A 13,253-nucleotide genomic window follows, 5' to 3' on the forward strand; every position below is an offset into this window, starting at 1 on the left:
TTTTCGCACTGATGACTCAAAGTGAGACAAATTAGTAGCACGAGTGTGTCAAATATTACTCAAGCAACTAATTAATTATATAAATTTTTTTTTATTTTTTGTAATTGAGAGTGTTCTTGGTCAATTTTTGCGCATCAAATTAGTCTCTTGAGCTGATCAAAGGTAGACAATCTATGTCGGACCTAAGGGATTCACAAGAGATTTTATCTTCCTTACTGCCTAGCTCCAAAAATCGAATTAAAAACTCAAACTCGAGTGTCTGAATTTACAACTACATCTCCGAACTAACTCCTCTAAAACCTTGAAGTTTAATTATATAAATTTGTTCCAGAGCCATTCGATTTCACTTTTTATTGGACATGTGAACAAAGATAACTTCTATAGTAAAGACAATTGATGTCATGATCATTATATAATGATAAAAACTGTACCTTACAATATGAAATGATTTATCTTTAAAACTCATCCAATCCAATGATTAAAAAGTGAATGTATCACATATTGTATGTAAATTTTTTTTTTTTTTCAAATCAAACATAATTTTTGAAAAATGTTCTTACCAACCATATATGTTTTAATTATGATAAAAATTGATGAATAAAACTATTTGTATCATTCCAACTATATTTTTACGTCATATAAATTTTCAATAAAAATGAAATTTATTTGTGTGGTTTTAACCTTTATTAAATATATGATATAAAACTTGGTCAAAAAAAATATATGATATAAAAGGTGATCAATAATTTGAAATACTACAAATAAGAGTACTTGAAAACCAATGCATGCATGGTTGAGTTAATGAAACAACATTGGATGATACGATTTATAAGTAAAAGACTTCAAATGTAACCAAACTTATGGTTTGGTATTCACATGTGAAGAATGCCATGATGTGACATGAACCTACCCAAGTGTGCTTTTTGGTTTTTGGAAGAGAGAAAGTGAAAGGCATGTGCAGCCTTGCAGGGATGGTGTAGACTTTCTAGGCTTGGGGTTGTAATTAATGATGTCACTTGTTAAGCATATCTCAGCTCTCAACTTGGGCAGTTGGGCGTGCAATAGGATCACTGATCAAAATAATATTATGGTTGAAACCGTGGATTATATAAATCCCAAATTTTGGAATCAATATATAATATCAAACAGCATGCATGTGTGTGGACCAGACATGTATTTATGGCTGAGATCAAGACCATACACCATGAAAGACTAACGTGTGCTTTTTCAAATTCCCAAATTACTCTCAGCCATCTAACTCTTTGATATCAATCTGTTCAAAGCCATTCTCTGTTACGCCACCAGTGTGGCAGAGTTATACATGCAAGCCCTTGTTTGTATTTTATTTTCTCTTTGTGTTGTTCAATTTTGTTTTTCTGGATATCGTCATAAGGACACATTTTGTGATTCTTCACTTAACATCTCATACGTTAGTGGCAAACTTTTTACCCTCCCGTCTTTGAAGTTTTTTTTATTAATCAATTTTCGTTCATGAGTTTTGAAATCAACACCTCTTCTTATTACAAATGAAAGACTGTATTTTATCCATTAAACTAAATCTTATTATGGTTTGCTAGACAGTGGAGGATGTCAAAGATCTCTTGGCTCAATTGCATATTACTCGGGTTGCTTACAGCCCTCGGGAAGGAAATTGAGTTGCGCATGAATTGACTCGATTTGCTTTCCCTAGTGCTTTCCCTAGTGTAATGATGTGGTTAGGGGAAGGTCCAAATTAGTTGATGGACTTATTCTATGATGATCTTTCTGTAACCGAGCCTACATCATAATAAAATGGCTATATTTGATAAAAAAATAATGATCATTGAATTTTGTAATTTGTGTTGTTCAGATTTTATAAAATGAAGAATTTGAATTTTCGAACATATTTTAATTAGTCTGAGCTAGTTTATGTGGCAATGCAATGGCACACTCACACATTTCATAAATACAAAGAATGACTACAAGCTTTACTTCACATTTGGCCTCCCTTAATTTCATCTAGGCCGATTCACTCTCAGAGAGAACCTTGACTACAAGTCTACAAGCTTGACATGGATCTCAAATCCTCTTAACTTTGAACCACGAGTCCCCATTCCCCAAGCAATGGACTTGGACCTCGAGACACGACCCTAAGAACCAGATCTTGAACGTTGGACCTAGGACATGGACTAAACCTATATATACTCGTGAGTCCGAACCTTGAACTCTAAACTTGGACCCAAACTTCCTACCCTATACTTAGAAACCTGGACCCCAAAAATTAAACATGAGACCCATATCCCAAACAAAGCATACCCTATAAATTATGCATTTAAATCTCATCATATCATACTTAATAGGATTTAGATTCCCTACTTGTCTTTTTTTTTACTTGACTTTGAATCTTAATCCTGTATTATAAAATCAATGATGTGTGAAAGCAAAATAAGAAATAAATTCATAATACTTGTTGTGAGTGTGTAAATAAAGGTTGGAATGGGTCAAGTCGAGTTCATATCGGCCAAACAATCGACCCACCCGATCAACCAATTTTGCAGAATTTTGAAAACCAACAACCGAATTGACTTTGTGGGTCGGTTGATAATTGCCATCCGACTTTGTCGGTTGTTAAAACCGACAACCGACCTATTTTTGTTTCCTACTAAGACCCAATTCATTAAAAGGTGGCTTCAAGTCTTCAACACCCCATCTGCGCACTTCTAATTTTTCTTCTAATACTCTGCCCACCTTCAATCTCTTTCCTCCACCTCTTATTCTCTTCTCTACACCTACACCTACGAGGAAAAAGAGGATGCACTGCTCTTTGAAGATGTAGTTGATGGATCTGGGGAGCGATCGGGTCCGATGCTTTAGTGCTTTGGGCGAGTACAAGGAGGTTAGGATCGCCGCGATCTCCTCTTCGCGACGATGGTTCACACTTGGTTGCTTGTGGTTCACGCTCGATTGCTCACGATCTCCTAGTCGCGGTGGAGGTTAGGATCGTCTCTTTCATGTTTGACATCGTTCTCTATCTCTCTCTCTCTCTTTGTGCCTTTTCTTCTTGTTCTTGTTCCTTTGGGTTTCAGTTTTCAGCTGAAATGGTTAATTGGGTTGGTGTTGTTGAATTGAATGTTGAGGCAGTGAAGAAGTGTGTGTGCGTGTGTGTTGTGAATGGGGAAAAAGCTATTTCATTTTCAATTAAAGCAGAGGGTTTAGTAATTTCTACGGAGGAAGAATTTGGTCAATCTCTTTGTTTTTTTCCATTTTCTATTCCTTCCGGGCTATCTGGAAGAGTCAAGTCAAAACTCAAAACCAAAAACACCCACAACCTGTGTTTGATGCTATCTGATAAACCCAAGAAAGGAAACCTACTCAAAACTCAATGTCAGTTGTGGTTGTCCGACTATCACTTATTTTCAAGATCAACACATGAACCGATATCACTGAGTCGGGTGAAAACAACCAAACCAACCAAGTTGGTTCGGTTGTCGGTTACAACTGAAGCACAAAAATGACCCAAAACCTTGGTCAGTTCGATTGTCAGTTGCAACCGAAACACAAAAATGACCCAAAATTGACTCATTCCCACCCCTATATATAAAGGTTACATCCATACATTTATTATCTTAGATTGACAATAAATAATTAAGATCGAAACAAACAAAAAATAATAAGTCTATTTTAGCTCACTACAAAAAGGTGATAGTGAATATTATCACTATAATAGATGAGTGACATATATCACAAAAAGATGGTCAAGTGAGACGTGTCACTCATTCACTGTAGTGAGTATTGACCCGTCTCGTCTCGTCACCGTGGTGAGTAAAAATGAATCCAAAAATAAGTATAACTGTATAACGGAGAATCCAAATTGATTTAGCAAAGAAAGCAAGTGAGAAAAAGAATAGAAAACAAAAGCCGGCTATAGGCTATAGCAGTATAATAGAGCCAACATTGAAAAGCGCAAGGCGGACCGTAGGTGGGTGAATAATAGAGCCAAAAAAGCAAGGCGGAGGAGGGCCCCACTTCTTGGTTTGACAGACAGCTTCGACAAGCTTTCCCTACTTCGTTCTCTTCGAGTTCACAAGTCAGCTCGTACGGCCTCCAAACCAAAACGCCAAAACCCCGTTTTGCCTTCTCTCTTTTTATTATTATTATTAGTCTCTCACCCTGCAATTTTTCAAACACTCTCTCTCTCGCATTGTTCGAAACTCTCTCTCTCTCTCTCTCTCTCTCTCTCTCTCTCTCTGACTCTCTGCGAGCCTCAGAATCTCCGTTTCATGGGCACTCTCTCGCATGCAATCGCCCCCGGACTCGCCTCTCATCACCGCTCTCATGGATTCTCCTCCAGTCAACGCTCGCGCTCTCTGAGATTGACTTCCGACGGAGCCGCCGCCGGGAAGAGCCGCGTGTTCGCCGGAATCAAGAACCAGAGTCAGGGCCGAGACAAGATCGATTTCACCGATCCCGACTGGAAATCAAAGTTCCAGAAGGATTTCGAGCAGCGCTTCAACATCCCTCACATCACTGACGTCTTCGACGACGCCGTTCCCATTCCCTCCACTTTCTGCCTCAAGATGAGGTCACCTCCATCTCTCTCTCCCTGTTTTTTTTTTTTTTTTTGGAATTTTGGAAATTTAGTTCTGAAATTGCTTCAATTGCTCGCATGAACAGGACTCCGGTATTAGAGGACTTTGCAGGGGGCTACCCGTCGGACGAAGAGTGGCACGGTTACATAAACAACAACGATCGTGTACTTCTTAAGGTATCAATCTCAAAATTGATAAGTGTGATAGTCTATTCAGTATTTTTCAGTCGATGCTAAAGAGTACTGTCTCTGGTTTCTTTGTTCAAATTTTTCAGACTATATACTACTCGTCGCATACGTCTGCTGGTGCCGAATGCATTGATCCTAATTGTACTTGGGTGGAGCAATGGTGAATATTTCTCTCAACTTTCTTGTGGTTGTTTACAACTTGAACTTGCTGAATGAATGTGATACTAGCCTTTTTAATTCGACAAATGCAATTTGTGATGAATATGATATTGAAATTTTTTCTAGGGTTCATCGTGCTGGACCTCGAGAAAAGATATATTTTAAACCAGAAGAAGTGAAAGCAGCAATCGTAACTTGCGGAGGGCTCTGCCCTGGTCTTAATGATGTCATCAGACAGGTCATTCTCACCAAACCGTAATTGCAAATTTCCTAGTGTTGCTTGGCATTGATTTTGAAGTATAATTTGATGAAATTGCTATATAAATCTTCATGATGTATTTGAAAGTGTAGTTCTTAAATTGCTGATCAAACATGTTTTCTGTTTTCATGCACATTCTGATATAGAACCAACAAGGTGGGTGCCACCTATGATTATGGTAAGTTGTAGATGATAGAAAGTTTAGTAATAAGGACTTAGAGAAAATAAGAATATTTAGGATATCTGTAATTGCAGAAAAATTAGAGAGATGGAGGAAAAATGAGGAGAAAAGTATAGACTGATCTACAAGGTGTAAAAACATTCACCAAAATATAATTGTCTTCATTGGCGATTACGATAAGTATAAGCTTCATATGAAACCTCAAAAGATTCCTAAAATACTCATTCAATCGTAGAAGACTCTTAGAAAACGTTAAAGAGATTGGGTCTAAGACCCAAATATAATAATTCATAATAGATTATGGCATTTACTCATAGATTGACTCTTGGGCTAACTCTTAATGACATTTAAAAAAGGATGATTCTTAAATGACACAAATAGACTGGCTCTTGATTTCCATTGAAATTTCTTTTTGGGCCAAAAAAGTTTAATTGATAGACTTGGGTCAACTGGCTCATTCTTGGACTTCCAAAGAGGATGTTTCTTTTTCAAACAATCTGTTGCTATTGCATCTTTTTTCCCGATCCGAAACAATACAAAAAAAAAAAAACTTGATCCGGCTGAGTTAGGAGTTAGACCAAAATAGAATCAACACCTTCGATGTGTTTAAGGAGGTAAGTGCCAACTGTTCTTTTGAGTTTTATGAGTGGAAAAACTTTAGTTGGCACAAGCTTTAGCTCATAGTCCTGGATTATTATAGCCAGAACATTGCACCTTCTTATCAAATAACCAAGGTCGGGTGAAGAAAATATGACACACTTTAACAAGTAGCACCTCAGACTGCACAATGTCAGCTAATCATCCAACAGAATAAGTTACCAACCAGTGTTTATGGACTTTAATAGTAGTGTTATTTACTCATGGAACTTTATATTGATTTGGGTCATGCTTAGTAGACAATACAAGCTTTAAAACAGAGTCCTTAGCAATAACATTAGAGCAACGACCGCTGTCAAGAACGTACAGTTGATTATTAAATCAAATATGTGTTTGAGAAGTGCCGCTAATATTCCTCTCCATGTTCCTTTTGTGTTGTGAGAGGAGGATGTAAAACCAAACAGGGTTGTCAACTATCATGACTATGTCGGAAGTCTTATCTCACCATGTTCTTGTTATGTTTCCAAAACTACATTCTTTTTCTCAGTGTTCAGGGGTGACAAAAAGGTAATTAAAACTTCTTTATCTGCAAACATTGCCAATTCCTTATTTGCAAATGCCACCAATCGATTTGGGCCTTATGCTAAAAAGAATTCTGAAGCCTTTACATGTCCAACATTGCACCTCGGTTTTGGTTTTATAACTAAAGCCTACACTACTTTGTGCACGCTTAGGTGCAGAAGAACTATCAAATGGTTGGTAGAAGAAGTGGAACCACAGATTTATCATTTCACTTTTCTTTACTACAGATTTCATTACAATGGATTTCTCACTTTAGTAGTGCCTTCTAACGAAACTCTCATGGAGGCTCTCGTTTTACACTCTTCTTCCATTTGATAAGTAATCTAGACAACATAGTCATAGAATAATGGTGATTTGTTGCTAAACCCGAAGAAATACGAGGATTTTATCTTTTGCAATAATACATATTTCTTTTCCCAATCAAGCTGTCACTAGTGCATCACATTCTTTTTCCTGGTAAAATTTAGTCAAATTAGTAATAAGGATATCTTATAAGAATATTTTTTGCAGAAGAATGTGATACATTGAAGACTCTTAGAAAACATAAAAGATATTGAGTCTTGTATGACCCAAATACATTGATTCTTAATAACTTTTGACATCAACTCTTATATTTACTCTCTGACTAATTCTTAGATGACATTTAAGAATGACAGATTTTTTTGATTACCATGACCACATTTCTCTTTGGACCAAAAAGGCCTCATTGATAGACTTGGGCCTGTGGGCATAGTTTTGAGCTTCCAAAGAGGATATTTCTTTTGAATAATCAAGCTATTGCTAGTGCATCACATTCTTTTACCTAGTAAAATTCAAGAATATCTTTTTTGTTGTTGTTTTTTTTTTGCATGGAAGTGACAGTGAAGTTAGATGCCTAGCAGATGCATTTCTATGCTGGGAAAGAACAATAGAAAACCTCTTAGTGACTGCCATTTTGGTGAATAACAGGTTGAAGCACCATATGATAGACTCAAGATTTGCCCTACTCTTCAAATTGTTTTAAAGGAATGTCAATTGTATTACTTAAGAAAAAGAAATTGTTTTTGTGCACTTGTGCAGTTTCCTGGCTGTGTATATAGTAGACTTACTATCCACTGATGAGGCAACAAGTTTAACTTGATTGGAGCTACTTAACAAATTGGAGCTTAGAATCTTTCCTTTTGAGTTCTGTCAGTCTTCATTCTAGAGTTCTATTCTATTTAACACACTTCAATCATATATGCTCTGCAGATTGTTATTACACTTGAAATATACGGTGTAAAAAAGATTGTGGGGATTCCGTATGGTTATCGTGGATTTTCTGATAAAGAATTAGCTGAAATGCCAGTAAGTTCCTTTTTGTCCTTGCAAGTACACATCTAATATGAATCATTCAATCAATCTTCTCTTGCTATGTTTTTAGGGTCAATATGTTTCTTCTATTTTGAGAGTACTTTGAGTGTTGTAGACTAATATGTTAAAAATGGATTCGATTATCAGCTATCAAGGAAAGTGGTTCAGAATGTTCATCTTTCTGGTGGAAGCTTGTTAGGAGTTTCACGTGGAGGTCCCAGCGTTAGTGAAATGGTGGATGGTTTGGAGGTGATTATTTGGAAAGCTTCTTTAAGGGAATTGATAATATTTTAGCATTATGATTCCTAGAATTAAGTATTGTGATATATGTATTTGTGTGTTGATATCAGGAAAGAGGAATCAACATGCTTTTTGTTTTGGGTGGAAACGGCACACATGCTGGAGCCAATGCAATACATGATGAGGTTGGTAAGCTTGTATCTCTGTAATAACTTGGTAAACTATGTCATATGTTGAGTTCGGTAATCCATTCATTATTTAGGTTTTTTTTTTGCATTTTATTCATAGACCATGCATAAGAGATTTGTCTTTCAAGTTTTAGTGCAATTTCATGTCTTAAACAATAAAGACTGAAAAAAAGATGGAAAAAGGTAAACAATTAAGGCTGAAAAATAAAAGGGAAACTTTAGGGCAGGCAGGCATTTGAATGCACTATACTATTAGTTTGGGATAGTCTGTCTATTTACTAGTGTTATTAAAATGTCTTCATCAATGCTGGCAGAGGTTAGGAATTGATGTACTGGAATATAAACATAAATGATGGGAGGGTTTTGTAGGATCTCAACTTGTGACAAGCTTATAGTCTCTGCAAGCTGTGAATGCTTGGTTCTTTTATTTTTCTAGCATCTTTAAGTTTAATTTAATTGCTTTTTTCCTCCTTTTCTTTTAGTGCCGTAAAAGACAGTTAAGGATAGCTGTAGTTGGTGTGCCAAAAACCATAGACAATGATATTTTGCTAATGGACAAAACTTTTGGTTTTGATACTGCTGTTGAAGAAGCACAACGAGCAATAAATTCAGCATATATTGAGGTAGGAATGACTTTTGATATTTATATTTTTTCTATGTTACTTATTCAACTTCTTTTTTGCCTCCCAATCATGTATTTATTATTATACAAGGGTTCTACCCAACTTTTTTCTGGCAGTGATGTCTGCATGGTAAGCTGATCTTTCTCCTCAATCTTGTAATAGGCACATAGTGCTTACCATGGCATTGGCATTGTGAAATTGATGGGCCGCAGCAGTGGATTCATAGCAATGCACGCATCCCTGGCTAGTGGACAAATTGACATATGTTTGATACCTGAGGTACTTTAGCTACATGTGAATTGCATAATTATTTAATTATTTTTCCAACCTACACTGATGCTATTGATATATGCACTTCCTAGGTACCTTTTCAAATACACGGTCCTCATGGTATTTTGCGCCATCTGAAATACCTAATTGAAACAAAGGGATCAGCTGTAGTTTGTGTAGCAGAGGGAGCAGGGCAGGTGAGTTATAATTCAAGTCATATCTTTTGCTTGTAGGTTAAGGTATATTGAACTGATAAGGATAATGATTATTTCTTCCCTGGATTCCATGTCTAAATCATGAAAACTATTTTTTAGTTCATTTTTTCTGGTTGATGTTTTTTTGTCTACAAGTGAGATTGTTGAGTGCTGTGTGGTTCTTTTCATGCAGAATTTACTACAGAAAACCAATGCTACTGATGCATCTGGAAATGTTGTATATGGGGATATTGGCGTTTACATTCAACAAGAGGTTGGTGATTGTGTTTTAATGTGATTAAGATTTCCATTGGTTTGAGAACTTCAGCTCAGTATTGCTCATTAGCTAGGGATTTACTTTTAGATAATAGAGAAGATGCTGTTGTGGTTTGACGAGACAATACTCAAGGTGTTAGATTGCAGGAAATTTGAATAGGGTCATTATTTAGACCGAAATTTGCTTAAGCCTTTCATAGAAAAAAAAAATGAGGAAACTTTCCTTGTTGACTAGGCTTTTTATTACCAATCATGTACCACCGCTATATTAGACAGGGTGGACAAATTCTCTGTTTATTCCACTTTGTTTAAGCCTTATATTTCCCTATAACTGGGAAAAGGGAAAATTTGCCATGTTGTTGATCAACTTATGAGCAGTTAAACAAAACAATTGATCTTATAGTAATTACCACTCTCAGGGTGCTGATCTTGCTTTAGACCTTGAATATTATAGTGATTTAAGACCATATATAGTATTAATACATAGCCTATTGTGTTTTGATCACCAATTAAAACTACGTGGATAAATAGCATGTCAGCTTCCTGTAGGTAATGAATCACATTAGGACCTTTAATAAGCTTGTGTGTGCTTGAGTCGTATATCCTACTTGTGTTGTCTTAAGCAGTGATAATAATTGAGTGTTTTTGTTTCTTTTCATAAGACTTATCTAATGTTCACAGAATTCAATTCTTCTGATTATAAGTTTTTTTAATTGCTCTGTTCATACGTGGATGAAAGGTTTGGTGTATATGGTAATCTGCATTCTTGTGTTGTGCCAGACAAAAAAGCAATTTAAAGAGATTGGTGTTCCTGTTGATGTGAAGTACATAGATCCCACATACATGATTCGTGCATGTCGTGCAAATGCATCAGATGGAATTCTTTGCGCTGTACTAGGACAAAATGCCGTGAGTCTCTCAAACCACACACACACATAAATAAAAGACCATTGAGCATTATAAATTTCTTCTCTTTTGGTTTTGAAACTATTGAGCTGGGAATCTCTGCTGAAGTACTTTCAATATGCATGACTGGCTATGACAGGTTCATGGTGCATTCGCTGGATATAGTGGAATCACAGTTGGCACATGCAACACTCATTATGTATACCTTCCAATTCCTGAGGTCATTTCTTATCCGAGGCTTGTGGATCCTAACAGCCGAATGTGGCATCGTTGCTTGACTTCGACAGGCCAGCCAGACTTCATCTAATTATGTAGGCCTAATTATCTGGCATTTTTTTTGAGAATATATAAATTTGGAAGAGTGAATTATAGGAAAAATAACCAGCGTCAGAAGGACTCTGGTTTGGTTGCTCGCGCATGCTGTAGAAGAAATAATACAGAAGGATGACATTCCCTCCCCATTCTAGTTTTGTCTAGTGTACAGCCTAGCAATTGGTGCTTGGTTCATAATGTTTCTGTACATCATTTGTTGTATCCTATAAATATAATGAATGAGTTTACTGATAAAACGAACCAGACCGATTATACTGGATTCATATATATAATTTAGTTTCAAAATTTGGGATATCTATTTTTGCCGGTCTTTTTTTTTCCACGTAAATTTTAGTAGCTATGCTGTGACAGAGTTCTTCCTGGTAATAAATTTTCAATAATAAGAACAATATGTGTAAAAGCAGCAATGCACATTAGCTGTTCTCATTCAGCATAATATTTCATGTCAGATCTCTTTTCTTGGTTGCTCATACAAAGACTGGTGTTGATGCTTTACAATGTAGAATGATCTTTTAGTGTTTCTAGAGGCTACAATGCGCATGACAACATGAATTACTCATTAAACCAGGCTTGTCGAATATTATAACTTAACTTCCTGCTTGACTGGTCAAAGATGTGCCTCAACTCCTCTAGAATTGTGCAATTTAATAATTACATAATGGTATGAGGGTCCTTTCCACCATACCTGCAGTGGTATGGATATAGATGTTTTAAATAAATAGATTTATAACAATTTTTTTTTTTGTGTATACAAAAATATTAATGGATTGAAAATCCCTAGTAGGAAAATTCAATCATTCGATTCTACTCTCTGAGTCTTTGTGAAGTGCTTAAATACGAAATAATAAACATTTTGCTTAAAGATTTGGTCAAATGACAATTTTGGTGCTTATGGTTTGTCAGGCTTTTCTCTTGTTCTAATTTCAATTTTTACAATAATACTCTTATACTTAGTTGCAATTCAAGGGCCAATTTTAGAGACGTTTTGTCTATTTTCTAGTAATTTGTATCATGCGTAGTGCGCTTGTCGAGACTTTTACGTTAATATGAGTGATTAAATTAGTCATTAATTGAGATCACATTACTATAAACTAAAAATATAATACTTTTAAGTGATCAAAATAATTATAAAATTAAATAGATTTAAACCAAAATTGTCCTCGAATTGCAACATCACGTGAGTACAAATGTACAATGGTATTATTACTAAAATTGGAACTAGAAGTACGAAACCAAAAACTCTAACAAACTACATTGACCAAATAGGGTTTGGAATCTGACATATAGTTGATTTTTCAGGAAAAAGAATATAATGATTATAAATTAATAACTGATATGAACTTAATGGTGCAGAGTGCAGGTACTAACTGTACATGATTCAAATTTATGAAATCATAATCCCATACAAAAAGCTCCCTTCAGCATATATATAAAAAAAAACTATAACTAGGGCACAATAGGAAGTGGCTGCACAAGAGTGTAGAGCATATGATACCTAGAGTTAGAAACCCTTTTCACTAGTACTTTCCTTTTGGTCCGAGAGCCTGAGCATATATAACTTCATATATGTATGGGATTGTGCTATGGTGGGGACACTATGAGAACATATTTTATCACTAAATCGAGCGAGTTTACCCTTTTTTATCCTAAGGTATGATTTTGTGAGCCGTTAGATTTGTATGCATCTCATTTAGGCTAGTGGATCGACGAATTCACTCTTTCTATTTTATGATATAGTTTTATAGGCCGTTAGATTTGTCTGCATCTGATGTGATGTTTGCACAATAGCCGGTCTCGTGTGTATGTAATTATGTATGTATGAGTGGAATTGATGTTTGTGTTGGTGACATTAATATATTACCGTCCAAAGTGAAGAGGGTATGGACAAGTAAAGAAAGGGGTTGTGAACTTGTGATTCTTCTGAGTGTTTCTGACCTGACCAAACTCCTTTTAGGCTTTTACGATTTCACCCACCTCCTCCCCATTTCATTTGTTATTACATTTCCTTCACGCACTCTCACAAAAGTGTGTTGGGTCTTCTCTTAGTCGTCTCTGCCTCTGCAACTGCTTACTGCAGATAATATAATTCTTGGTAACACCAATTTCTCGTTCCGTCAACATTTAATTTCTCGGTAAAACCAAACCCAATTACCCTCTCACAACAACTTAATTAGATGTATGCTTTTACTACTCATAGCATCTTCAATGGTGTGTGTGCTATACTTTGGCAATGTTGTGTCTTTTTCTTGCTAACCAAAAAAATTCACACAATTAATTCCCTCGTCGTGTATAATGAATTAGGCTAGTTCCCAATTCTATTCAGATTCCCTTAAGATTTATCAAGATTCACTCTCTTG

At 35.9% G+C, this 13,253-nt stretch overlaps 1 protein-coding gene across 2 annotated transcripts; it reads left to right on the plus strand.

Annotated features, from left to right (window-relative positions):
* Positions 1-4,165: 4,165 nt before the first annotated feature.
* On the plus strand, positions 4,166-11,194 carry PFK5 (phosphofructokinase 5). 2 transcript variants are annotated; one of them, XM_086244544.1, is made up of 13 exons: positions 4,166-4,561; positions 4,654-4,744; positions 4,843-4,916; positions 5,042-5,153; positions 7,765-7,860; positions 8,014-8,115; positions 8,217-8,291; positions 8,777-8,917; positions 9,080-9,196; positions 9,280-9,384; positions 9,575-9,655; positions 10,438-10,566; positions 10,703-11,194. In XM_086244544.1, exons 1-13 carry the CDS (start codon positions 4,260-4,262, stop codon positions 10,868-10,870), a joined length of 1,593 nt encoding a protein of 530 aa, XP_086100670.1. In that variant the 5' UTR covers positions 4,166-4,259; the 3' UTR covers positions 10,871-11,194. The 2 variants fall into 2 exon arrangements, with proteins under 2 accessions (XP_086100670.1, XP_086100671.1); XM_086244545.1 differs by lacking the exon at positions 8,777-8,917.
* Positions 11,195-13,253: the final 2,059 nt, after the last annotated feature.

The sequence above is a fragment of the Dryas octopetala genome, chromosome 5 (assembly GCF_963921425.1).
Source record: "Dryas octopetala chromosome 5, drDryOcto1.1, whole genome shotgun sequence".
NCBI lineage: Eukaryota > Viridiplantae > Streptophyta > Magnoliopsida > Rosales > Rosaceae > Dryas > Dryas octopetala.